This window comes from Acomys russatus, chromosome 31 (genome assembly GCF_903995435.1).
Source record: "Acomys russatus chromosome 31, mAcoRus1.1, whole genome shotgun sequence".
NCBI classification, from domain to species: Eukaryota; Metazoa; Chordata; class Mammalia; order Rodentia; family Muridae; genus Acomys; species Acomys russatus.
This window is the reverse complement of record NC_067167.1, coordinates 727,712-755,218: the sequence shown is the minus strand read 5'-3', so window position 1 is coordinate 755,218 and position 27,507 is coordinate 727,712. Positions and strand designations below refer to the sequence as shown.

At 52.0% G+C, this 27,507-nt stretch overlaps 2 protein-coding genes across 2 annotated transcripts; both read right to left on the bottom strand.

Moving 5' to 3' along the window:
* Positions 1 to 128: 128 nt before the first annotated feature.
* Tpgs1 (tubulin polyglutamylase complex subunit 1) lies at positions 129 to 5,299 on the bottom strand. Its single transcript, XM_051139850.1, is given in 3 exon segments — positions 129 to 667; positions 4,805 to 5,127; positions 5,129 to 5,299. Coding segments are annotated over 3 exon segments (912 nt in total). The 5' UTR covers positions 5,180 to 5,299; the 3' UTR covers position 129.
* Positions 5,300 to 6,259: 960 nt separating this feature from the next.
* Madcam1 (mucosal vascular addressin cell adhesion molecule 1) lies at positions 6,260 to 11,017 on the bottom strand. The gene is made up of 5 exons (XM_051172713.1): positions 10,676 to 11,017; positions 9,752 to 10,018; positions 9,187 to 9,513; positions 7,998 to 8,432; positions 6,260 to 6,393 (listed from the first exon to the last, which is right to left on the bottom strand). The coding sequence occupies exons 1-5, from the start codon at positions 10,734 to 10,736 to the stop codon at positions 6,260 to 6,262; spliced, it is 1,224 nt and encodes a 407-aa protein (XP_051028670.1). The 5' UTR covers positions 10,737 to 11,017.
* Positions 11,018 to 27,507: the final 16,490 nt, after the last annotated feature.

Sequence of the window (27,507 nt, the reverse complement as noted above, 5' to 3'; positions counted from 1 at the left end):
AGGGTCCAAGCGGGTCCCCCTCCTTGGGAGAGGGCCCCCGTGCAGGATGCTGGGACAGGGTTGCAGGTCTCAAGTTCGCCCCTTCCTGGGGAGGTAGCGGGGCGTAGGTGTGCCGGGGGCGGGGGGAGCTCAGCCCACCGGCTTGACCTTGGCGATGAAGAGGGCTGCAGCTTTCTCCAGGAATTCCTCCCGGGCCATGGGCGCGCTGGGTCGCCGCCCGGCCGCCGCCCTGTCTAGAGCACGCGCCAGGCTGTCAGGGCCCAGGCGGGAACCCGCCTCCAGGTAGTGCGTGGGCGCTGCCGCCAGGTCTCCCGCGCCCAGCGCGCCCTCGAGCGTGTCCAGCACGGCCTGGCCCACGCGACGATCGGCCACCGCCAGGTCTGGGTCTTCCAGGAGCTGGAAAAGGGCGCCGGCTCGCGCCACGAACTCCAGCAGCACGAAGCAGGACAGCATGCCGGCTCGGAAGATGCCCAGAGGGACGGCTTCGTGGTCCCGGCACTGGATTTTGCGCAGCAGCGGCGCCACCACCTCCTCGGGCGCCCCGCCGTCCCTGCACACGCGCTTCAGCAGCTCGCTGTATGTGCGCCCGTCCAGCCCCGGCTTCTTCTTGCGGCCGCTAGCACTCAGGCACTCGTAGGCCATGCTCACGTTGTTGTTGAAGGCCGTCCTGCAAGGATAGTGGGGTGTTAGGAGCCCCCAGCCTGGCTGGCCACCCGAGGCCTTTCCGGACCTACCCAGCACCCCATTTGTCTTTGTCTCCCATCAGAGCACCAGGCACAGAGGAACCCCAAGTGTTTGCTTACTTAACATTTATTTAAGGGTCTGTAAAGATGGTTGTCGGTAGGCCTGCTCTTGCTGAGGACCCGGGTTCGATTCCCAGTACCCACACAGTGGCTCACACGTCTCAAACTCTAGTCCCAGGAGATATGATGTTCTCTTCCGGCCTCTGAGGAAGGCACCAGGTGTGCACATGGTGCACAGACATACATTCAGGCAAAGCACCCGTACATATAAAAAATTTAAACAATATTTAAGATGAAAATGGTAATCTTTGAATCCTAGACTAGCCTGGTCTACACAGTGAGAACTTGTCTCATAACTAGTCATAAGCACACACGTGTATATGCGGTACCTTCCGTTTCTGCAGGGGTTCCAGGAACTGCACGGGAGTTTCTGTTTGAGACAGGGTCTCATGTAGCCCAGACTTGTTGAACTCTCTGTGACACTGAGGACCATCCTGCCTCTGCTTCCTGAGTGCCACCGTGTCCAGCTGATGTGGCACCGGGGCTCATCCCCACACAGTCTGCTCTCAGTAAGTGCCTGCTCAACCAACCAGCAGATTTATTGCGGCATCTCTGAAGGAATCGCTCACTGTGCTCCCCTCACTACAGCTCTTTATTTTGAAGCAGGGTCTCTCAGTAGCTAAGCCTTGAGCCTCGAGCCCATGATCTTCCTGCCTCAGCCACAATGGCTGGTTTGGAAGTCAAGTTTTACTGAGACAGAGAACGGCCAGGTCTAACATGGACCTGTGCTAAGCCATGTTCTCAACCAAGAGGCAATGAGCAGAGAAGGTGCTTAATAAATGCTGACCAGTTGCAGCAAATGCCGAGACTAGACTGCGTGCCACTCAGCAGGGTACCAGCTGTGTCAGGGTGTGTTCCGTGTTCTGAGCTGCTGGGAGCCATCAGTTCTCTCGTCCTGATTCTAGTGCCCTTGTTTGGTTCCTGGACCAGGTGCAGATCTGCCTCCCAGGGTCACTGGGTTTCTGATGATGCCTCTGTGAGCCATGCCCTGCTCACCTGTGGAATGTAAACCCCAATTCCACACATCCGGATTCTTGGGATGACATGATCTTGTGCCTGTGCTGGCCCCGCCCCCGCCCCCTTGCCTTTGGCTGTTTACAGTCACAGAATGGGTAATTACGGCCTGGCACAAGGACACCCACCTGTCAGCTGGCTCACATCCGCTCCTGGGGATCTCCACTGAGTCACTGACAAATGAGGGGATAGACACAAGGTGGTGAGCTCCAGCCTTGGGAAAGACAGGGCTTGGGCTCCATTTTGCGGTTTTTTGTTTTTTGTTTTCCGAGGCAGGGTCTCTCTGTGTAGCTTTGACTATCCCAGATTCATTTTGTAGACCAGGCTGGCCTCGAACTCACAGTGCTCAGCGTGGCTCTGCCCCCTGAGTGCTGGGATTAAAAGTGTGCACCACCCCCGCCCGGCTTCTTGCATAGTTCTTTCTGCTGAGTGCTCATCATTGTGTACAGGTACTGGGAAGCCTAGCCCCCCCCCTCCTTCTTTTTTTTCTTCTTCTAGACAGGGTCTCACTGTGTAACCTTGGCTGCCCTGGAACTTGCTTTGTAGACTGGGCTGTCCTTGAACTCACAGAGAGCTGCCTGCCTCTGCTTCCTGATGAAAGGGATTAAAGGTGGCGCTACCACCATCAGGCTTCCCTCCCTCCTTCTGCCAGTGGCTCTCCCTTCAGCAGGCCTGGGATGGTGTGCAACCTGGGATGGTGTGCAGGGGGCGCACACCCGTCCCAGATCTCTACACTCAGGGAGCTCCAGGCACGGGGTGGGTGGGGGCAGGGATGTTGATAGCACCGTGCAAGGTCATGGTGCCTCCAGGGGAATGACTTGTGGCTGTGGGGGAGGGGCAGGGGTTAGGCTGGCTAGTCCTGTGACCAGCTAGTGACTCAGCTATTTTAAGTCACTAGATTGTCCTTGGTCAAAACAGTTTAGGGACAGTACGGTTAGTGCTCCTCCTCCTGTTGTCACTAGCAGGGTGGTAACTATGGTTTGCAGGGGTGTGTTTCATGGTCTGATTCTTGGCTTGGGCCCTCGTGCAAAGCTTCAGCCATCTTCCTGGTTGAACAGTGACCCTAATGGGCTCTCATGGGGTGACAGGGAGGTGACCAATGGGGATGCCATGGCCACTGGGAAGAGATCTTCCTGGATCTGATGTACTGGTCACTTCACAAACTCAGCCCCTCCACTCCTGGGAAGTGACCTGGCTTCTGCTGACTGGCAGGGCTGCCCCGTGTGGAGGCTCAGGTCGAACATTTCACAAGGACCTACTCTCTCCCAGGGCCTTTTTTTTTTTTCCGAGACAAGGTTTTTCTGTATAGCCTTGGCTGTCCTGGACTAACTTTGTGGACCAGGCTGGCCTCAAACTTACAGCGATCCACCTGCCTCTGCCTCCCAAGTGCTAGGATTAAAGGCGTGGGTTTTTTTTTTTTTTCCCCAATCACAGGGTCTTAATTGGGGAGTGGTGATTGAAGTTTCTCTGGGGGAGGAAGAGAGAGGCCAAACTCTGTGAGCCATCAGAGACATGCTGAGGCTTCTGGTTCACCGTGGGTGTATCTCTGGGGATCCCACCTGCTTGCTGGCTTTTTCTCATATTCCTTGCTGTTCTGGGGAGAGTGGTGACCCCGAGTTCATGTCCACACAGAACCTCAAAATGTGGTAGACACACAGCTTTCATGGTGTCAGCTGGCTAAGATGAAGCTGAGCCAGAGGACGGCAGGTATGGATCCAGTGACTGCAGGGTTAAGGTGGTGGCACAGAGGCCTGGTGACATGGCCACAAACCCTGCCCCAGATCCTCAGGCGAGGCTGTGACTTCGATTTGAAATTGCTACACTGACTGCTTTTCATCCCGGGAGACTATCTTCTGCATGCCTCAGGGAGCAGCTTGTTCCTGGTCCCTCCTCCCCTGGGTGCAGGCCTGTATGCTTGCTTCTCTGCCTTCACACAGCGGCAGACTGTGTCCACCTTCTTGGTTGGGCTCCTCGGGGAAGTGAGCGAAACCTCCAAGAACCACTGGTCTCCTCCCATTGTGCCTGTGCCCCTCCCACCCTTCCCTTCCAGGCCAGCGTCTTGGGGGCACTGAGCCCCCTCCTGGTACAGAGACGCCTGGTCTGCTAAGATAAACCCCTACCTGTCCCACTTGTTTTAGCTTTTCTAGGACTCTAGGAGGGAGCCCGCAGGAATGTATGATCCCTGAACTTTCACTTCCCCAGGGAAAGCCAGAGCTACTGTGCCCACCATCTGCCGTGTCCCGAGCCCACCAAGTCTTTCTCCATGCCCCCTTTGTAAAGCCACTTCCATGCTGAGACCCCAGACACCACCCTCTCACTCACTTTGACTGTCATCCCGGGTTGATGATGCCTACTAATCAGCTTTCCCCAGCCACTATGCAATGAAAAAGTGTCCCTCGGCCATCTTCTACACTGGGAACCGTTCCCACTGGGGTACAGAAGCCATTGCAACTGCCGAGCTCCAGGCCTCCCTGCAGTGGCTCTAGACCAGCCTGGGGGGCATGCCCCGCAGGTGCATTTCTTCGGTCTGGGGGCTGGGGTCTCAGAACACAGGCTGCCCATCTTCTAGACAAGCACCACAGCTATTCAGGCTTTGGCTGCAGCGATGGCATCTTGGGCCAGGTCCTCGCTGGGCTTCTCGACCTCCAAAACCCTGGGCTGCGAGGAGAAAACGGACACCGACTCAAAAGTAACCCCCTTCCAGGCTCTAACCATCTGAAAGCTGAAGCAATAGGTGGACTACAACTCCCAATACTCCCTGTAAGGATCACAATTTCCAGTTCACCCCGCGCTCACGGCGGCCGAAATCTACGCGAAGCTCGTCGGAAGCTGAAATCCTGCAGCCACGCCGCACGAAGCGGACCAGGCCCGGGAAAAGAGTCCGGACTACCACTCCCGGATACGCCCCGCGCCCACGGCGGGCTGAGCCCGCGCGGGGCCTGCCGGGAGCTGTAGTCCGGGCACCCCCGCCCGCCATCAGTCCGCACCTCTGCGAGTGGTGAGCCAGGCGAAGGTGCCACAGCGCGCGGCCCAGGCGCTGCTGCTGCAGGAGGAGCTGGCCTGGGGGATCCCCGGCGCCGCCGTTGGCCGGCGAGCGCAGGCCCATGTTCTCGAAATAGTGCGCCAAGAAGGCGATGGGCTCCTCGGGCCGCGTCTCCAGCACCTTCAGTAGGGCCGCGCGCAGCATCTCCGTCACGCCGACCTGCCGTAGGAAGTCCTCCTCGCTCTCGGCCGCCGCCGCCGCCTGAGACACGGACGTCCGGCCGCTGTCGGTGAAATTGGCCGCTGGTGCTACTGCGGGCCGCCGTTTTCTCCACGGCCGCCATCTTTGCTGAGGGCAGCGGGACCGGAAGCGCCGCCATAATTCACGGCGCGACGAGGCACCCTCCTTGGACGGCCATTTTTGTTAAGGGCTGAGGCGGCCGCGCCCTTTCCGAGAGCATCTAGGCCGTGACAAGCGCAGGCTACCGTTCTACTTGTGCTCCAACTGGCTTTCTCTGTTTGCGTCTCTCCAGGTGCTCCGTCACTGCATCTCGTAGCTTCGGGCTGGAATCGTGAGCTTGCCAGACTTAAAAATGGTCCCCCAGGAAGGGCTTGGTTTCTGGCTTGAAGTGCGATTGCTTGCCATCTTGGTAGTGGGCAAGTCGTCCGAAGCATGGTCTCCTAGCAACCAGGATCCCTGGGTACCAGAGAAACCCTACCTTTTCGTTTGCTGAGCGTTTAGCGCGCCTGGAGCGAGTCTTCACCTAGTTACCCTTCGTGACCACCAGAGGGGGCTGCTCTCGTTGTAACTTTTTTTTTTTTTTGGTTTTTTTCGAGACAGGGTTTTTCTGTGTTATATTGGCTGTCCTGGACTCACTTTGTAGATCAGGCCAGCCTCGAACTCACAGTGATCCCCCTGCCTCTGCCTCCCGAGTGCTGGGATTACAGGCGTGCACCACCACGCCCAGCTTCGTTGTAACTCTTAACTGGTTCCCTAGTATACCCCCCCCCCCCCCCCCCCCCGCATGTCCCTCTTCTGTCTGCTGACATTTGCCTCCCCTTCCCCCACCTCCCATTCCGCATCATCGCGTTTGCTCAGGATACCCTGCGAGTACTTTCTCAGTCCATCGGATACCTCCTTATTCTTGTTAAGTGCAGGTAATTAACGGTCTAGCATCCTCCTAGCTTCTGCTCGGGCCTACCAAGCTACACTGAGATGTGTGCCTGTCTTCATGATCTCTGAGTGTAGGACTGAGAGATGCGCAAAGCTTTCCTAAGTTCACAGTATGAATGGGCACACTAGGGGCCAGAGACGGGACCTTTATTCTGCTCTGGGCAAGCAGCTGGGAGGAGCCTGTAGAAGTGCTGACCACCAGGAAAGGGGACACACTGTCATCTTGACTGCTCCAAACTCTGCAGCTCTTCACCCTCTGGCTCCCTCAGTCTGGCACAACTGAGCTTCATAGCTCATAAGTACATGAGCTGGTGTCCGGGCGAAGACTTGGCCCGTAGCGTTTCCATAGGCGGGAGGCTAGGAAGACCAGCAGGAGCAGCCCCAGCAGCAAGCTGCTGATCCATAGGGCGGCCGTGGAGGCTGAAAGAGAAGGAAGAAAGGAAGGAAGGCTCGTCAGCCCCACCGCACGCAGGCCCCGCAGAGAGCGCTAACTGTACATAGGCCGCTTGTTTGAAAGTGGACTTGCCAGGCTGGGCGTGGTGGCACACGCCTTTAATCCCAGCCCTCGGGAGGCAGAGGCAGGTGGATCTCTGTGAGTTCGAGGCCAGCCTGGTCTACAAAGCGAGTCCAGGACAGCCAAGGCTACACAGAGAGGCCCTGTCTCAAAAAAACAAACAACAACAACAACAAAAGTGGGCTTGCCAACTACCTGGCTGCCGCTTGGGTAGAAAACAGCCACCCAACCACGCAGAGTCAGAGCAGCATGGAAAAATGAAAACATACTTCTGTAGCTCAGGCTGACGTTGACCTTCCTGCTTCCGCTGCCCAGGCACTCAGGCTGCAGCTCTGTACCATCACACCCAGGGTAGTTCTAAAGTTTTGTTTTTGCTGTGGTTTTTTTTCTTTTTTCTTTTCTGAGACAAGGGTCTTTGTGTAGTCCCTGTAGTCCAGGCTGGCCTTGAACTCACCAAGATAAGCCTGACTCTGCCTCCCAAGAGCTGGGCCACCATCGCCTGGCTTAATGTTTATTTTTTTTGGTTTATTTATTTTTAAATTATTTTTTCAAGACAGGGTTTCTCAAAAAAAAAAAAAAAAAAAAAGACAGGGTTTCTCTGTGTGTCCCTGGCTGTCCTGGAACTCCCGCTGTAGACCAGGCTGGCCTCGAACTCACAGAGATCCGCCTGCCTCTGCATCCCAAGTGCTAGGATTAAAGGCGTGCGCCACCACGCCCAGCTAAGGTTTATTTTTTTAATGATTGTTTTTGTTTATAAGTGTCTGCAAAGCTGTGTGCATCTGCCACATATATTCAGGGACTTGATGCCTTCCTTGGAGGCCAGTGGAAGGCATCAAGTCTCTGAGTACTGGAGTTCCCAGCGGTTGTGAGTTTTCTGCCTCTTCCTCCTGAGTGCTGGGATTAAAGGCGTGCACCACCACACCTGGCTGGCGGCTGATTTCTACATGTAGGGGCTCTTAGTGTGCATGTGTGTATACACACCACGCGCACATAGTGCTCTTGGAGGCCAAAAGACAGCGTCAGCCCCTGGATCTGGACATTGGGTGGTTGTGCAGCCACCACGTGGGAAATGAACCAACGTCTGCTGCAAGAGCAGGAAGTGCTCTTAACGTCTGGCCGTCCATTGCTCCAGCCCCAGTTAATGTGTTTTTTAAAGTCCACACATTAAAACAGGTGAGGCGCTGCATGCCCATTATCCTAGCAATTTTGAGGCTGAGGCGAGAGTGTCACCTTCAGCTATGAAACAAGTTTGAAGCCAGCTTTGACTATATGAAACTAACATTAAACTTAATTTTTTTTCTCTCTTTCTGGACTGTTTCCTTTACTGTTTGTTTCATCGGATCTCCCAGTTTCTAAAACATAGAGTCTGCAAGGTGCTTCGAGTTCTAAGTGGTCTCAGCCATGAAGGCATACTGAACTTAGGGCGGGAAACTGAGGCTAGGCATGGCACAGAGACCCCACTAGTGTTTTAATCCTGTTTGTCAATCCCTCCCAGGGTCCCAACACTCACAGGGATTTGGGATCACTTGGCCTGGGACATACAGACTGGCTACCTGCCCCCCAGGGTCCAGGCGGCACTGGAACCAGCCTTCTGGGATGGGACCAGGGGGTTGCTTGCTTAGCCATGCCTGGGCCCCGGACTCCTCCTTATGGTAGTTTGCCAGGTTGCCTGGAGCCAAGGTCCAGCGCACGGTCACTCCAGGCCCACAGCGTGCCTCACAGAGTAGCTTCTGGCCTGCCTCCAGGCCCTGGTGGATTTCGGGGCGGCAAGTTCCAGCAGAGCTCACAGTCCAAGGGCTGAGTGTGGAGTGCAGAGGCGTAGATGGTGGGGCCCTGCTGTTGGGGAGCCCAGTGGAGGCAGCCTCAGCAGTGTGTGATGAGGTCAGGGTGTAGGGCTCGGCAAACGTAGTGTTGGGGGCCTCTGGTGAGGCCTGGCTCTGTAGGACTGCAAACAGAAAGTTCTTCCTGAAGCCCCAGGCCTTTCTCCTGCCTTCAGTTTTCTTCATGTGTAACTCAGTACTGGGCTATTATCTGGGACCAGGAGCTGAGGATAGTGCACTTACCAGGCACCGAGTCCTATTTCATTTTATTTTATTTAGTTTTGCTTTTTGTTTTTGTTTTCTGTTTTTTGAGACAGGGTCTCTCTGTGTAGCCCTGGCTGTCCTGGACTCTCTCTGTAGGCCAGGCTGGCATCGAACTCACAGAGATCCAACTGCTTCTGCATCCTGAGTGCTGGGATTAAAGGTGTGCGCCACCACTGCCTGGCTAGGTCACTGTTTATAAACCACCTACTGTGTGCAGGTTCCTATGAGTACTTGGTCAGTGCTTGTAAAGCACCTATAGAGTGCCAGGTCCTATGAATCTGCTCTGCCAGCATTTGTAGCATACCTACTGAGTGCCAGGGCCTACTTTGAATCTACTTGGCAGTGTTTGAAAAACACCTACTGGTTGCTGGCTCCATCCTTGACTTTCAGGATAGTCGGACCTTGGCAAAGCCAAGAATTTATGGACAGAAATGACAGAAACATTTTGGGCCCAGCACAGAGTAGGTCCTCATCTTTTGAGTTAATCTTCTCTGGCTGCTTCATGGGGCAGACATTGTGACCAATTCTGTTGGGGATCTGCAAGTGGGGACAATCGATCCTGGTCCAAGCCCCAGAGTAGCTGAGCCTAGAGGCAGGTGAGACCCAGTGGCTTACCTGGCAGCTCTCTTTTGCGGGTCAGCACCAGGCTGTACAGCTGCATGGTGGCCTGGCAGGTGATGGCAGGAGGAGCAGGGGTCCCCAGGGTGGGTAACAGCCAGCGCTGTGTCACTCGGAACAGCGGTGTGCCCTCGGCCTCCTGCGTCATCTCCTCTTGTTCTGGTTCCAGGGCCTGGGCCCCCTCCAGTTTCTGGTCTCCCAGTAGCAGGGCAAAGGAGAGAATGTCGGGGCCTGCAGGCCAGATATTGTGGGCTGTGCAGGACACTTCTTGGTCCTGTCCGGGTACAAGGAACTCCGGGGACATCACCAGCTGCTCTGGGAAGGCTGTGGATGGATGATGGGGCTCAGGGCTGGGCCAGGGAGACGTGGGTCCTGGGGTGATAGTCTAGCCATGGGCCTTAGGCGGCTGGGACAGGAAGGGTGGATATGTCAGCCTTGAAGGTCGAGGGTGTCTGGGAGGCAGTGGAGTTTGGGGACCTGTTGGGTGGTGGCATTAGTGTGGTGCCTGAGGGTCCTGATATGCCCAGTTAGGTGGCACCTAGAGAGGCAGGGTGGGTCTCACCGTACACCAGGATCTGTACAGAGTGCTGGAATCTTCGGCTCCCACAGGAGCCCACACACACACGAGTGCCTGTGTCTGACAGCCTGCCGTGGACAGCGAGGTTGCTGCTGCCCGGGAGGGTCTGTACATTGCCCAGGTTGGTGTCCAGGCCAGTCCAGTGCACCCGGGATACTCCCTCTTCACAGGGCAGGGTGCAGTTGAGCTGGAGGGATGTTCCTATGGCCACAGGTATCTCAGGCCCAGGGGGATCCACCCGGAGGGGCTGGCCTGGGGGGGGGGAATAGAATTAAAGCTGTGATGGGGCAACCGGGTCTCAGATTCCAGCCTGGACCCTGGTTTGAAATTCCAGGGCTCTAGAGCTTTCTCTGTCTCAGGTCCCTGGGCTTTGATGAGAGAGGAGCCCACTTCCCCAGATGAGCTTCTCAAAGCCCTGGACACTCTCTCTCTCTCTCTCTCTCTCTCTCTCTCTCTCTCTCTCTCTCTCTCTCTCTCTCTCTCTCTCTCTCTCTCTCTCTCTCTCTCTGTGTCTCTCAGTTTTTCGAGACAGGGTCTCTCTGTGTAGCCTTGGCTGTCCTGGACTCGCTTTGTAGACCAGGGTGGCCTCGAACTCAAAGTGATCCGCCTGCCTCTGCCTCCCGAGTAATGGAATTAAAGGCATGTGCCACCATGCCCAGTCTTTTTTTTTTTTTTTGGTTTTTTCAAGACAGGGTTTCTCTGTGTTGCCTTGGCTGTCCTGGACTCACTTTGTAGACCAGGCTGGCTTGGAACTCACAGCGATCCACTTGCCTCTGCCTCCAGAGTCTGGGATTTAAAGGCATGGGCCACCACGCCCGGTGTCCTGGACTCTCATGGCACCCCCAAAGCGGCCTCCCTTGTACCCACTCATCTCCCGAAACCCCCTCCTGTCACCACATCCCTGCTCACCTCTGCAGAGCTGAAAGGGCACAGTGGCCAGGGCCAGCAGGAGGGCCAGGCTGGGCTCCATGCCTTCCCTCTGTCTTGTGACTGCTAGGGGAAGCCGTTTAAATAATAGCGGGCTGGCGGCCTTCCGAGGTCTGAGACCCTGCCTCCCCTCCCCCTACTCCCTGCTCTGTGGGAGTTTCCCAGGGGGCTTTCCCAGCCTGACCCCCCACTTTGTAGGAGGCAGAGAGGCAGAGGCCAGAGATGAGGCAGGGACCCGGGGCCACAGTCAGATATATGGGCAGAGAAGGTCTGGGAAGGTTCCAGTTCTATAGACGGGAAGGGCTGAAGGTAAAAGCTGGAGGGAGGTCACCATGGGGGGGTCAAGTGCGTGGAAGTCAGCCAGTCCTGGGTCGCTCCGCCTTAGTTGGCTCCAGCTGGGTCTTCACTTCCACAGGTGGCCACTTGAGGGTGGCAGAGGAGCCTGGCCTGGTTCTGGATGGTGGGGCCAAGTACACCAGGGTGGGAGTCCTCTTGGGCCTCAGTTCCATGTGATGTGTGGTGTCTGGGACAGTTGTGTCCCCCCCCCACCGAGTCTGTGTCCTTTAATTGCATAAGATTTTGCAGACCTGACAGATCCTGGGGTCTGGGGCTGGCTCGTTTTGCAAGGTAGAGACCTAGGTCTGGGGTGGATCCTGGGCCTTTACCACTCAGTTCTGAGGATGTCGTCAACTCACTCAAAACTTTGAGGTCTCTCCAAGCTTTCCTCCAAGATAGACACGCTGTCTCTCCTGGGTTCCTGTCCTGGCCCAGACCCTTTACTGAGGAACAGGCCCTGCACATCCACACTGTCAGGCTTGAGGAACCCCCCACCCCCACCCCGCACATCCACACTGCCAGGCTTGAGGAACACCCACCCACCCACCCCCGCACATCCACACTGCCAGGCTTGAGCTGCAAGCTCACAGAAGGAAGACTAGACTGCTGTGGCCTTGCCTCAAGCAGCCACAGGGTCTCCCAGGCCCTTCTCCCCTCCCTCTCCTGCCTCCTCTGCCATCCCAAGACACCTGTGGGTACCTGAAGTCTGTCTCCACTCAGCACGGAGAGTGTGTGTTTGCCTAGGGTTTTGGCAACTTGACATAAGCAGAGTCATTTGGGAAGACAGAATTTCAATGAGAGAAAATGGCCCCCACCGGATTGGTGTGTAGGCAGGCCTGTGGGGCGGGGGTGTTTCTTGGATTAATGATTGATGTGTGAGGGCCCAGGCCACTGTGGGCAGTGCCATTCCTGGGGTAGTGGTCCTGGGTGCTATAGAGCAAGCCAGTAAGTAGCACACCTCCATAGCCTCAGCTCCTGCCTCCAGGCTCCTGCCTTATTTCATGAAGGACTGTGATCATGATGTGTAAGCTAAAATAAACACTGTCTTCCTCAAATTGCTTTTGGTTACGGTGCTTTTATCACAACAACAGAAACCCTAACTATACAGGCTGAGACACTGTCTGCTCAACCTTAACCCCTAACCCTTGCCCAGCACGCAGACTGTGGGAGATTTTATTAAAAGTAGAAACTGAGGCCCCAGTGGCAGAGTGTGTGGCAGATGGAGGCTGGTACCACAATGGGGAAACTGAGGCATCAGGCTCAGGTGCTGTGCCTGCCTGGGTCCCATCCCCCCCCCCCCCCGCCCCTTTCCCAGCATGCGCTAGTGCCCGGAAGCTGTGCAGGAAGGCGGCTCTAAGATGCGTGCCCTTCCCCGGGAAGCTGGGCCCTTAACCCGGGTGGGGGGCAGCAGGCCCGGTGAATGCGCTGTTTCCCTGCCCCTGACCCGGCTTCCTGCTACACCAGGGCCAGGTGGGGAGGGGTCAGCAGGCGCCTGGCAGGCTGAGGCGCTGAGGGCTGCAGGCGTGGTCCCTGCTTTCCTTCTAGGTCTCCAGAGACACTCTTTACAGCCCTGACTCCACCTGCAAGACAGTGAGGCATCCTGTTCACGGAAGGGAAGAGGGGCTAGGGCGCCGCGTCAGCGGAGCCACCGCGCAGAGGGGACAAGCTGTAGGAAGGCCAGAGCTGGGAGGAACCAGGACACAGAGACTAGGAAACTGAGACAGAGACCAAGACAGGGTCAGAGGAGTAAAGACACAGGTAGGAACCGTGAGGGCACAGGGGCCTGGAGTGTTGGTGGCCCCGGGGGCAGGACTCCGTTGTGCTCTCCATGGCACCTGGGGCACCTCCTGTCCTGTCCTCATCGCTTCCCTGCAAGGCCTGGCCCTCCTTCCAGCCATTGTCCTGCAAGGAGGAAGTCCTCCTGGCTCTGCAGGAAGCCCCCCTCCTCACTGAGGTTCAACCTTCTCAGGAGACCTGACATCCTGGCTTCCCTGCCCTTAGCACTAGGAGAGTCCAGAAGATGGCTTGCTCCAACAGTGGCTCACCCTCACTACTCCTGGCTCCTTCAGGAGACTGTCCAGGATTCCAGGCCTGGCACGTGGTCCAGCCCTGTGGAGCCTGAGGGGGTGGGGGCTAGATGGAGGTGGGACTTGGAGACACTGTGGGGGCCTGGAGAGCTGGCTCAGCGGTTAAGAGCACTGGCCGCTCTTTAAAGGACTTATGTCCTGTCACCCAGGTCAGGTACCTCACAATCACCTGTCAATTAGTTGTAGGGAGATCTGATGTTCTCATCTGGCCTCTGTGGTCACTTGCTCTTACACGCACCCCCACCCTGTGCACACACATAGACACATACATACACAAAGTTTAAAAAAAAAAAAAAGGCTGAACACACCTTTAATCCCAGTACATGGGAGGCAGAGGCAGGTGAACCTCTGTGAGTTCAAGGCCAGCCTGGTCTATAAAGTGAGTCCAGGACAGCCAGGGCTATGTAGAGAGGCCCTGACTAAACCAAAAAACCAAAACCCCAAACAAAACAAAATAAAACAAAAAAACTAAAATGGGGTCTGGAGAGAGAGGGGCTTAGCAGTTAAGAGCACTTACTGCTCTTCCAGAGGACTGGGGTTTGATTCCCAACACCCACATGATGGTGTGCGACCGGCTGTAATTCTAGTTCCAAGGGGTGTGACACCCTTTATGGCATTCATGGCACTACATGGTTGTAGCACACAAACATAAATGCAGGCAAAATGCCCACATATAAAAGAATAAAATAGAATAAATTAAAAATATCTTAGATCAGCCATGCGTGGTGGGACACACCTATAATCCCAGCACTCAGGAGGCAGAGGTGTCCGGCAGATCTCTGTGAATTCTAGGCCAGCCTGGTCTACAAATAGAGTCTAGGACAGCCAGGGCTACACAGAGAAACCCTGTCTCAAAACAAAAAAGCAAAAACAAACAAATAAAAACAACCCAAACCCCCAAAATCTTAGATCACCCACGGAGGTAGGGCTAGACTTGGCTACCCACTGTCCATGGTTGACACTCAACTGCAATCCACATGGCCTTGTTTGCGCTGTGCTGGACCTGGTAAGAGGCCGTGTGTATGTGCATGCGTGCGCACATGTATATGCCCAATGCTAATAAGCCACAAGAATTGAAAGAGGTCTGCTCGGACTGGAGAGATGGCGCGGAGATTAAGAGCACTGGCTGTTCTTCCAAGAGGACCTGGGTTGAATTCCCAGCACTCATGTGGCAGCTCACAACTGTAACTCCTTTTTCAGGAGATCTGACACCCTCACGCAGACACACACAAAGGCAAAACACCAATGTACATTAAAAAAAAAAAAAAAAAAAAAAAAGAGAGAGAAATCTGCTCTGCCTGCCGTTGCCATTTGCAGAATGGTGATGCTGTCTCAGGGCTACCTTCCATCTGGAGGGGCGGGAGGAGGTAACCCTCCCGGAGACCTCAAGAGTCACAGTAGCTTAATTCTGGCTCTGAGGACTCCATGGATGCCTGCTGGGTTGAGTCTAGGCAGCCGAGTGCATCACAGATTCTTCGGTGGGCTGATAGCGACACCTGCTGGCCTGGGATGGCGTAGGTCTGCAGCGCCTCTGCAGGTACGTGAGAGATCCGTGAGGGCTTGTCTCTAGCAGATTGTACTGGTCTGGGAAATCCCAGGCAGCCGGATGTCCAAGACGAGAGGCATCCCACCTGGGGACAGTGGGCCCCCAGGGCAAAGCTGGACTGAGAGGCTGGGAGCCTAGGGCAGTTTCTGGTGGCCTCTCACACAGCTGGAGTGCCATGCTACCTCAGTGCTAGCTGTGTGGTGGGTGCTGTCTCTGCTCAGGGGTGGGGACAGCTGCAGCAGGCAGGCCTGGGCGGAGCGCGGGGCGGGGGGGGGGTTGTCACAGGTGGACTGGGAACCCCCGAGTAGAACCTGACAGGGCCTGGCTTCACTTGACTGAGCAACCTGGAGCCCTGACCTCGGGTCTCCTATGGACTGTCTCATGCCAGTGGATGCCATCCATGTTGACCTCTTGCTTGAAGCCACCCTCCAGCAGTGGCCCTGGCTGGTCTAGGACTTGGGGACTTCTCATAACTCATATGGCTGATGACACAGGGAGGAGAAGGATTACCAGGATCTAGGAGCACAAAGCTCAGGGCAGGGGACATTTAGCCCTGGTGCTAACCCTAACCTTCTACCTCAACTCTGAACCCCAACTCTATCTTAACCACAACCTCAAACCCACCCTAACTCCACTTTAGGGTTGTTTTTTTTTTTTTTTTTTTTTTTTTTTTTGGTTTTGTTTTGTTTTGTTTTTAGACAGGGTTTCTCTGTGTAGCCTTGGCTGTCCTGGACTTGCTTTGTAGACCAGGCTGGCCTCTAACTCACAGCGATCCGCCTGCCTCTGCCTCCCAAGTGCTGGGATAGCCGTAAGCCTACAAGGAGTAGTGCAGTCTGGTTTCCAGCGACACCTGTAACAGTTCCTGGCCACCAGCTCGGTGCCCTCTCCCCTACCCCCCACCCCCCCCCCCCTTTACTCCAGCTCTCACCAGCACTAAGCCTTTGACCTACCTACCCAAGGCCACTCTTACCGTCTTCATGCTCTGCCCATCAGAGGCTGCCCTTGTCTCACCCTCCCCACCCACCAAGGACACGCCTATGGGCTCTGCACCCTCTCTTCCACCTCTCCACACTTGGCTCCAGCTACAGAAGCTTAGCCCTTCCTTCAGGGCTCACTCAGCCAAGTCGCATCACCACGGATGAACTACAATTCCCATCATGCTGCTGGCTGAGTGTGTAGCCCACAAAGCTGTGGAAGCCGGGGAGGCTTCCTCAGGGGAGGATACAAGGGTTTCAGTAGGCTTTGGAACCTAGTGAAGTGTGGTTCTTACTACCCTGTCAACCACAAATTGTGCTTGAGGGGGCTTTGGCCAGTGCCAGGGTGGAGGCGCTAGGGAACAGGGATGCACTTATGGTCTCCCAGGGGAGCGTGTTACCACCTCAGGATTTGGCTCGGTTGGCACTGTTGCGTGGACCGTATTACTAGTCTGTGATCCTGTTGCTAGGGTGTGGGACCATGTGACTTGGTTGGGATCCTGTTGTTAGGGTCTAGGGCGGTGTTGCCAAGGGTGGAGATCTGCTGCTAAGCCTGAGGTCTTGTTGCTAGGGGGCTGCCTGCATGTTGATAGGCCTGGGGTCCTGTTACTAGGGAGATGGGTTCACTTTCCTTGTGTCTGGGATCTGTTACCAAAGTTACGGTCCTGTTACTAGGGGAGCTGAGATTATGATATGATGGCAAGGTTGCTAAGCAGCAAGCCTTGTTGCCAGGATGGAGTCAAGGGCCTCACTTCCTTGCCTGGTGTGAAGATACCAGGGAAATCTGATGCTGTATTTAATTTTTATAGCCCAGGCTGGCCTGGAACTCACTTTGTAGCCTAGGCTTTTCTCGAACTCAATCCTCCTACCTCAGCCTCCTGACTCCTTGGCTACATGTGTGCACCACTGCACGACATACAACGTTTTGTTTAAGGTTTGCAGGTGTGTCTGGAAACAGAGGTGACTGTACGGCATGCCAGGGTCCTGGAGTATGAGAGCAGTTCCTAGGGTGAGGGGCCGACAGTAGCTCAGTACAGATTTGCTGAGTGATAGTACCTACAAGTGTTACTCTAAGGACCACAGAGACTCCTGGCCCAAGGAGCTTATGCTTTGTGCAGAGAGGGCGTGGGGCATCACATGGGGCTATCCTTCCACACCCCACCCCTCACTGGAGGATTCTAGGCGGGGCTTCACCCTGACCACACCCCCAGCCCCCTCCCGGGGATTCTAGGCAGGGCTCCACCCTGACCACACCCCTAGCGCCTCACTGGGGGATTCTAGGCGGGGCTTCATACTGACCACGCCCCCAGCTCATCGCAGGAGGATTCTAGGCGGGGCTCCACCCTGACCACGCCTCCAGCTCCTCACAGGAGGATTCTAGGCGGGGCTTCACTACTCTCTTAGTCCTGGACCTTCCGGTTCTAGGGGGAGGAATCTGAGCAGGTAGTAGATCATTTTCCATTACTATAATACCTGGGAAGTGGCTTATTTTAACTCACAGTTTTTGGTGTTTAGATCATGACTAATTAGTTTGTGGTGAGGCAGGCTGTGTGTAGTGGAGCATCCTATCCATCTCACAGCCAAGAAACAAAAGAGAGAGTAAGAGCTGGGAACAGTGGTACTCACCCGTCAGTGGTACTTCAACCTCTCAGTGGGTTGAAATTGAAGTTGAACCTAACCTGGACTTAATCATAAGGCGCTGTCAGGCATGGCACAGTGGTGCACACACCCTTAATTAACTGGTTAAGGCCTACCATTGGACTAGCTACCTATGAGTTAAGTAACTTATTTCAAACATTAAAAGGGGATTCAGATTTAAACAGCCCAAGGTATCTAACAGGTGAAGCGGAAAAGGAGTTAATTTTGGTAGAGCAAAAACTCCAAAGGGCATATGTAGATAGAATTGATCCTACACCAGGTTGTATTCTGGTTATTTTGCCTTCAAAACATTCTCCTATTGGGTTCCTTATGCAAAGGGAAGACAGGATCATGGAATGGATATTCTTAGCAAATAAACAAAGTAAAAAAAAAAAAATAGAAGACACACATAGAAAAAATTTCTGAATTGATTGCAAAGGGAAGAATAAGATTGCATCAACTATCAAGAACAGAGCCGGTGGAAATTGTAGTGCCTATTAATAATTCTGAGATTATGTCATTATAGGTTATTAGTGAAGATTAGCAAAAGGCTTGTAGCAACTATTTGGGAGACATTAATAGCAAATACCCAAAAAGCAAATGTATACAGTTTATAAAAAGAACTAATTGGATCCTTCCAACTGTTGTAAAGAAGTCACCAATACCAGGGACACTCACCTTTTATACTGATGCAAAAAAAAAAAAAAAAAATGGGTATGGCTGGTTATAAGTCTGATAAAACAACTAAGATGATCAAAAGCCCATTTACTTCCATCCAAAAATCAGAATTATATGCAATTCTTATGGTACTTTTAGAGTTTCCTGAATCTCTTAATATAATCACTGACTCTCAGTATGCAGAAAGAGTTGTTCTGCATATAGAAACTGCTGAATTTACTCCCGATAACTCTGAATTAACCACATTTCTTATAGAACTGCAACAGTTCATCTGAAGTAAAAACTATCCCTTGTATATTACTCATATTAGATCCCATACAGGATTACCAGGGCCACTGGTGCAAGGAAATGAAGAAATTGACCAATTATTAATAGGGAATGTGCTTGAAACCACAAAATTTCATGAGAAACATCATGTTAATGGTAAGGGTTTGAAGAAATGGTTTCCTATCACTTGGCAACAAGCCAGAGAAATAGTTAATAGGTGCCCTACGTGTTCATTGTATAATCAAAACCCTTTACCTGCTGGAGTTAACCCTAGGGGTACAAAAAGGAATGAAATCTGGCAGATGGATGTGTTTCATTTTGCAGAATTTGGAAAACTAAGATACGTACATCATACTATCAATGCCTATTCGGGATTTAGATGGGCAACTGCCCTAAGTTGTGAAAAGGCTGATTGTGTAATTACTCATTCATTGGAAATAATGACAATTCCGGGAATACCTGCACAAATAAAAACTGATAATGCTCCTGCATATGTGTCTTTTAAGGTGAAGAAATTCTTTACATGTTATAATATTAAACATATTACTGGTATACCATACAATTCAACAGGGCAGGCAGTTCTTGAAAGAGCTAATAAAACCTTAAAAGAGATGCTTATTAAACAAAAGGGAAAGGGAAAGACCCCTAGGGACAGATTAAATAATACTTTGTTGATTTTAAATTTTCTTAATGTTAGTGATGAAGGGACAACAACAGCTGAGAGACACTGGGTTATAGAAAAAAACTGAGGAATCAGGACAACCAATTTACTAAAAAGATTTATCAACCATGGACTGGAAACCTGCAAATGTTTTGAGGTGGGGCCGAAGTGATGCCTATGTTTCTACAGGGAGTGAAAAAATATGGTTGCTGACAAAACTTATAAAGATTCGATCTGACCAGGAAAGACCTCCTGGTACCTAAAACATGAATGCATTTGTATAGAAAGGGAATATTAAGGGCTACCTGGTCCTTATAACATGACATTCTTTCATACAGCTTGGATATTACAACTCAAACAGAAGTATACAATTGAGGCTTACAACTGCTCAAAAATAGGGTAGACATTTATCTTTAAATAATTTGTGCACCTTGAATATTCCATAAATAAATAAATAAATAAATAAATAAACAAATGTACTTATGCTAATACTTATAAAAGTTTGCTTATTTTCAGAGAGAAAAGAAACAAAATTATGAAGACAAAGCAGGTAGCCCGGGTGATTCAACTTCAAAGACTGCTTCAACTACTGTTTCCTCAAGAAATTGCATGCATTTCAACTTTAAAAAGGGATAGCCCAAAGGATCGATCCCAAAAAGAATGGACAAAAACAGATACAGCTAGCTTTTCCAGCACTTAGCCAATATCTTATTTTTCTAAGTATACCCAAAAGATGTTTTTTCCCCTAAACAGCAAAAAGTAATTTTAAGAGAATGATGCCCCCATTCCTAATAGGTGGGGTGGCTGTTTTGGTGAGTTATCAATGTTCATTTTTGCCTAGGGGGGGTTAGTTAATAAAAGTTTTATTTAGGGATTTCTTTCTTCTCTCCTTCTTTCTCTCTTATCTTTCTATCCTATCTAGCATTAGAGAAAAAGGAGGATATAGATTTATAGAACAAAAAGTAGATTATTAAATCTATTAGCCTCATATATTTTACATTGGTACTCAAATCTTTTACATTGGTATTGTAGGTTGATGGAAATTTAAGACTATTTTATTCAACTTTTGCTTTATGTGGTGTATATTGTATGTTGATAGAAACTTAAAACTATATTTTATGTTGGTTGAAACTTAAGATAATTTTGTTCGACGTTTACTTAATGCATTGTACATGTGAAATTCATTTGAAAAGGTGATGTACAGTTATAGTCTTATGAAAAATAACTGTTATAACTTGTTCAGGATGGTAGGAGATAGAAATTGGTAGTTGGTCGCTTATAAATCTTACTAGCTACTAAAGTACTTAATTATAGAATAAGCTTTATTTAGTTTTTTGTATATATTTTCAAAGGAATAGATAGATGATAGAATAAATAGATAAATAGTCTTCAAACACTTCAGAGATCCACAGAAAATGACATTTAATAATAAAGGACTTTTAAAATTAATTTATTCATATTACATCTCAATGGTTATCCCATCCCTTGTATCCTCCCATTCCTCTCTCTCTCCTATTTTCCCCCTACTCCCCTCCCCTATGACTGTGATTGAGGGGGACCTCCTCCCCCTGTATATGCTCATAGGGTATCAAGTATCTTCTTGGTAGCCTGCTATCCTTCCTCTGAGTGCCACCAGACCTCCCCATCCAGGGGACGTGGTCAAATATGAGGCACCAGAGTACATGTGAAAGTCATACCCTACTGTCCACTCAACTGTGGAGAATGTCCTGTCCATTGGCTAGATCTGGGTAGGGGTTTGAAGTTTACAACCTGTATTGACCTTGGCTGGTGCCATAGTTTGAGCGGGACCCCTGGGCCCTAATAAAGGACTTTTAAGACAGAGAGACACCTGTTCCTGGCAGCATCTTCAGTCTAATTATGAGGGCATCAAGAAACGATAGTGACAGATAGGCACTGGACTGAAGAATTGTGTTTATCTCTACTGCTAATGAGAGAATGACTGTCCACTATGACCAAGCCTGACACTGAGAAACTGGCTGTCCAGTCTTGCAGAGAGCAGGTGGGCCAGTCCTTCAGGATTCCTGCTGCAGAGCAGTCTGTGAGATGCTTTGAGCCCACGAGCTGAAGACTGGATGCCCAGACGATGGAGAGGAACCTGTGACTGTCCAGACAGTCAGCTCTCTCTGTTCTGTTTATACTTTTGGAAGTTGCTTGCCTGCACTTCCTTCATATTAGATAGTTTTTCCTTCTGGGGTCTCTGATGGGGTTGAAGACTAGATAGCCACAGAATTACTATTTTTGAAAAACTCTGGACACTAGAATAAGACTCAGTAGGATAGGATAGATAGTGAAATAATTTCTCCAAGACTGTCCTATACAAATGGGCTGGTCCTTAGATGTGACTTTTATGGAATAATTCTTATAATTACTCTTATTATATATAGTTTTTTATATTTAATAGAAAGGGGGAGATGTAGGAGAGATAAACATGTTTTTGTGTTGATCCCAAGTGGGATCACACTAGTGAGAAAGCAGGATGTTTCTTAGAAGTCGAATCACTTCTTTGTGGGGGAGCTTTGATGTTGCCAGCTGAAAACATCCTAGCAGAGATTCAGAGAGAATATATATATATGTATCTCCAGAACAGGAAGCTTGAGAGAGAGAGGACTTGGGATTGTTTTGGCCGTATATCAACACATCAAGAGAGACGCTCCTGGAGAGACCTGCTACAGGGAAGGCTTCAGGGCATTGGGCTCCGGCTGAGGCTCTGGGCTCTGGCTGCTGTTCCAGGTTCCAGCAGCCACCTTGGTTGAGTTGCAGGTTTGCTGAGGTCCTGCTGGCTACACCAGGAGGATCGTTCCTCGGAACTGATATCTTTAAGGTTTCATTATTGTTTTCTTTAATCTCCTTTTCCTACTGTTTGGGTCAGTCCGGTTGTAAGTGAGGTACACTCTGTTAGTGAGTACATAATAAAGTATAATTGTTAAGAAAATTGAGCCTACAAACAAACGAAAATCACAAGACCCTGTCTCAAAGACAAAACAAGACTCACTTGTACCCACAAAAGCTTTCCTCCCATCTCTGGCGGCCCCTCCAGTTTCTTGCTCTTATAGAACATACCAGAAATCCAGCCAGCACACCTTCATCCTCGCTGTCCTGTGGGTGTGCTTGCCAGCACACCTGGTCCTTGGGGGAGGGGAGGAAAGGCACCACAGGAAGAGACAGGTGTCCCACAAGCCCTCTGAGGGCACAACATCAGTGCCCTTAGGCCCTGTTCCTAGGCCTCACTCCTTAAAGTGTCCACCACCTTCCAATGCTGGGACTTAGAGGTTTTTGGGGGGCACTCCAGGACACAGCTGGCTTCCAGTCTGGAACACAGGAATTGTAAACTGGCAAGTGCGAGGTTAGTAGCTAGAGCTACAGCCTGGATGAATCAGTGTGGGGTGAACTGTCAGACTGAAGTCAGGAAGATCATTCATATGGGGACAGAGAAGTAAAGGCTTGGGGGAGGGCAGGAGAGGCACCCCAGGCAGAGGGCACAGTTAGGACCAAGTGTGCTGGCTGGATTGCTGGTACTCTGAAAGAACAGGAAACTGAAGGGGCCGCCAAGAGGAGAGGAAAGACTTTGTGGGTACAACCGAGTCAGCTGGGACCCCTCTATAGACCTCACCTGTCCTTAGCACATGAGCTGTAGAAACAGGGTGTTCTGAACGAACTTGAGGCTGGAACGCCCAGCGGAGCACGTGAGCCAGTTCTGACCTGCACGGGCGGGAAGGGACAGGCGCCCAGCCAGGGCAAGCACAGGTCTCCTTTGTCACAGTCCCCACGGGACTGCCAAGCTGTATGAGTCCCAGTCAGTCAGCAGGCCTGGTTTGGGGACAGAGGACAAGATGAGCAGTGCTAGGAAGAGAGAGATCAAGGCGTCCAAGAGGGTGGGTTGTAAGGGCAGCCTTCTGAGCTGCCACAGAATCCAAGGCAGTTGGCCCCGCCACTGGAGATGCTCACTCCGCCCGCACCACGCCCTTGCCTCAGTCTCTCCAGAGTGTGGGCGATGGGCTTGCACTACTTTTACCCTCCGTCTCCTGTCCACTGAATTGGGATAACATAACTGTTTTGGTTTCAAAGTAGATGTGGAATCCACTGACCACCCACAGTCACTCCAGCCTGGTCCCCGGGGCTCGGCTACACTTCCCACTGCATCCGCCTGAACTCAGGCTGTCCATCTTCTTTGCGTACATGCATGCTTACGCGTGAGTGCACGTGGGTGTGTGTGAGTGTGTGTAGATGTGGAGGGCAGAGGACAGCCACCACCATTGTTCCTGGTGGGACTCCTCCTGATTCCACCCGCCCTGCCTTCCGTGCACTGGGATTGCAGATGACCTCTACCACAGAGATTTACGTGGGCTCTGCGGCTTTGAATACAGGTCTTCATGCCTGCTTAGCAAGTGTTTAACTCCCTGAGCTGCCCCTCAGACCTGGGGTCATTCCTCAAGAGTTATCCACCTTGTTTTTAAAAAAATAAATAATAATAATATTATTATTATTCAGACTATAAGACACACCTGACCATAAGGCGCACCCAGTTTTTAGAGTGGAAAAACAAACAACAACAAACAAACAGACCAAAAAACAAACCAAAACAAACAAAAAAAAACAACCCAGTAAAATCAGCAATTGGACCATAAGGCACACCCTAATTTCCTCCTTACTTTTGGGGGGAAAGTGCATCTTATGGCCTGAAAAATACGGTAGTTTTTATTTTGGGAACTTTTTGAGACAGAGTTTTCGGTGTAGCCCTGGCTGTCCTGGACCTCAGTCTGTAGACCAGGCTGGCCTCAAACTCACAAAAATCCTCCACTCGCTTCTGCCTCCTGAGTGCTGGGATTATAGGCATGCGCCACCATACCTGACTTAATTTATTTATTTTTAGAATTATTTTGATTTTATATGTATGAGTGTTTTGCCTGCTGTATGTGTACCACCTGAGTACAGAGCCAGCACAGGCCAGAAGAGGGCATTACACCCCGCATCAGAAGGTTGCAAGCTGCCATGGGCACAGGAGAACTGAGCCTAGGTCCCCTACAAGAGCAGGAAATGCATTTAACCACTGAGCCATTTATCCATCTCTATGCTATTTATTTATTTATTTTTATCTGAGTATGTAGGTAAGCAAGTGTGTGGAGGCAGGAGAGCGCTTGTGAGAGCTGGTGTTCTCCCTCTGCTGTCTTTGTTTAGTCCTACTGTTTGAGTTCAGGGTCTCATACTTGGCAGATGAGGCACCGTGCTGCCTCCTACAGTGTCTCACACTGGCCTGGAACTCATCAACTGTCTCCATTTCATAGTGCTGGGATTGTAAGTATGTGTCACTATATCTGGCTTTTTCTGTAGTGTTGGAGGAGGGCATCATGCACCGTGTTTTCATATGCTGTTTGCAGTGCCCCGAGATCTGGCTCCTACCCTGCCACAGGCATTGCTATGAATGTTGAACTGTATCCTGCTCCCATGTGATGTAAAGAATGTTCTCCACTTATCCCTGATTGGCTAATAAAGACGCCGAATCCTAGGACTGGGCAAAAGAGAGGGAGGTGTGGCTGAGGGCCCCGGGCTTGGAGTCGGGAGACCACGAGGCAGGAGGAGAAGGAGAGAGGGAGCTGGAGGGACAGAAGATGGATCAGGGGGAGTTGCCATGGCAGGGCGGATGAGGAGCGGGTCCAACCCACAGGGAGCCGCCATGGGCAGGAGGGATGAGGAGAAGGCCCAACCCACAAGAACCTTGGCCTCTGTTTCAGTTCCTGCTTCTGGGTTCTTGCGTGCCTGAGTCAAGAAGGGCTGTGATTAGGACATGTGAGCTGAAATAGAACCGTTCTTGCTTGTCTTAGTTACTGTTCTAATGCTATGACGAACACCATGGCCAAGGCAAGTTATAAAAGCAAGCATTTAGTTAGGGGGCTTGTTTACAGTGTCAGAGAGTGAGGCCATGGCCACCACGACAGGGAGCACAGCAGCAAGACAGACAGGCATGGCGCTGGAGCAGGGGCCGAAAGCCTCCATCGCACTCACAGGGCAGACAGGCATGGTGCTGCAGCAGGAGCCAAAAGCCTCCATCTCACCCACAGGGCAGACAGGCACGGCGATGGAGCAGGGGCCGAAAGCCTCCATCTCACTCACAGGGCAGACAGGCATGGCGCTGGAGCAGAGGTCAAAAGCCTCTATCTCATTCACAGGGCAGACAGACACCGCGCTGGAGCAGGAGCTGAAAGACTCCATCTCACTCCCAGGGCAAACAGGCATGGCGCTGGAGCAGGAGCTGAAAGCCTCCATCTCACAAGGCAGACAGGCACGGCGCTGGAGCAGAGGCTGAAAGCCGCCATCACACTCCCAGGGCAGACAGGCACGGCGCTGGAGCAGGGGCCGAAAGCCTCCATCTCACTCCCAGGGCAGACAGGCATGGTGCTGGAGCAGGAGCTGAAAACCCCCATCTCACAGGGCAGACAGGCATGGCGCTGGAGCAGGGGCCGAAAGCCTTCATCTCACAAGGGAGAGAGAGAGAGAGAGAGAGAGACTGGGCGTCGTGTGGGCTTGTGAAACCTCAGAGCCCACTCCCAGCGACACACCTCCTACAGCAAGGCCACACCTCCTATCCTTCATAATCAGTCCCACCAACTGGGGACCAATATTCAAATATATGAGTGTGGGGCTAGTAAGCCTGCCTGAAGCAAGAGTGAGGTTGAGACGTGTCCAAATCCCAAAACTCTTGTCCTGGGACCAGCAGGAGCCGGACCGCTTTCTCCCTGGCCTGGGCCTGTGGGACTTTTCTGGGCAGAGGCTCCTCTCCAGAGAAGCCAGTGTGAGCTGCACACAGGTAAGAGGAAGCACTCCCTCCTGTCTCCAGAAAGAAACCATAAAATCCCATTTGGCAAAAAGGTGTGACTGTTCTGGGTCCATTTGGACACTTCAAGGGAACCTCTGAATTACCAAGAGGCACCGGGAGATTCTGGGTACACCTCCCGCAACGTACAACCCAGGGCCTTAACCCCGGGGTCCCCTAGTCGGGAGACCTTTTTTGTCCCTTTTCTCTGTCTTCTTGGCCCCAAACCTTCTGGCCTTTCCTCGGTTTTCTTAGGCGTCTCTTTATCCTTTTGTCAGCTTAGCTCAAACTCTCGCCTCTAGGCCAAATGTATGAGACTTAGTCCGTGAGTTAAAACCTAGCTCTGTTTCTCCGCTGTCTTATCCTTACCCCACTGGAAGAGACGGAGACTTGGTTCAGAGCGACGCAGAAGCAGAGAGGCTGAGGAAGCAGAAGATGAGGGCGGTGGGAACCTGGCTCCCCTCGGCCCACATTTATCCGGGATTGATTTTCAGCCCTCTGTGTGACTGGGTCATGGGGCAAGCCTTCCCCGAGCCAGCTTCCCAGGAGCTCCGAGGAGCGCAGGTGGAGGGAAAACGCCGCTAGGGGGCGCGACCCAACGTGGGCCTGTATGTCCCAGCACATGGCATCCTCTGACCCGCTATCGCTGCCCCCCTTGAGGTGCCCACACGGCCTGGTGGCCAGGTTTCATGTTAAACGTCCCCTCTCCCTATAAGGACGTGTCCAGAAAGCACCTGGGATTCCTCGTTATGCACACGAAGCGTTCTCAACACCTCAGCCCAGCCAATAACGTACACTCACCCCAATACCCCTACCCACTCCCCAAGGTATATATAACCCTTCCCCGCCCCTCAATAAAAAGAGCTGTTTCAACCAGGTGAGGCGGCACACACCTATAATCCCAGCACTCAGGAGGCAGAGGCAGGGGGATCGCTGAGAGTTCGAGGCCAGCCTGGTCTACAAAGTGAGTCTAGGACAGCCAGGGCTACACAGAGAAACCCTGGTGGGGGTGGGGGTGGGGATGGCGGTGGGGAGAGATGTTTCACTGAAAACTGTCTCCAGAGAAGGCTGTTTCTCTCGCATTCAATGCTGACCTGCCTAACCCACCCCCTAGTCGAGCCCAGTGTGCCACGGTACCAGGATACCCCAAGGGGAAACGCAGACTGTGGGCGGCAGTTTTCACCCAACGTTAATAAGACAGGCCCTCCGGTTCGACAGGAAGAGGCGAGCGCCCCTGGCTGTTACCACCATCACAAAGGCCCTAAGCTACCCCATGCCGGGGGCTGTCAGTCTGTCTTGTCTTGCTTTCTTTTCGGTTTACATCATCTCATTGGGTTCAGGCAGTTTGAAAGGACAACTGAAACCTTCTGCCCAGGGGACTCCTTGGCATTGGTAGACGGTCCTCAAACCTCTGGCTGTCGGCAAAAACCTCCCTTTGTTGTTGTTGTTGGGGGAAAAAAAAAAAAAAAAAGAAAAGAAAGAAAGAAAGAAAAGAAAAAAAATCTGTTATGCAGAGATCAGAAAAAATCACTAGGGTGGTCGCCAGAGCTCTTAAACCAGCTGCCAGGCTGACCTTTCTTTCTTCTTTTTAAGATTTATTTATTTATTATTATGTATACAGCGCTCCGCCTGCGCATACACCTGTAAGCCAGAAGAGGGCATCAGATCACATTATAGATGGCTGTGAGCCACTATGTGGTTGCTGGGAATTGAACTCAGGACCTTTGAAAAGAGCAGTCAGTGCCCTTAACCTCTGAGCCACCCGTCTCTCCAGCCCCCAGGCTGACGGTTTTGAGAC

Bases quoted from the DNA above. Each gene is read 5' to 3' on its own strand.
- Madcam1 (XM_051172713.1), bottom strand. From the start codon at position 10,736: ATGGAGCCCAGCCTGGCCCTCCTGCTGGCCCTGGCCACTGTGCCCTTT. The intron at 10,019-10,675 runs GTGAGCAGGGAT...CCCCCCCCCCAG, and splicing joins GCCCTTTCAGCTCTGCAGAG to GCCAGCCCCTCCGGGTGGAT. The intron at 8,433-9,186 runs GTAAGCCACTGG...TTCTGTTTGCAG, and splicing joins CCGCAAAAGAGAGCTGCCAG to TCCTACAGAGCCAGGCCTCA.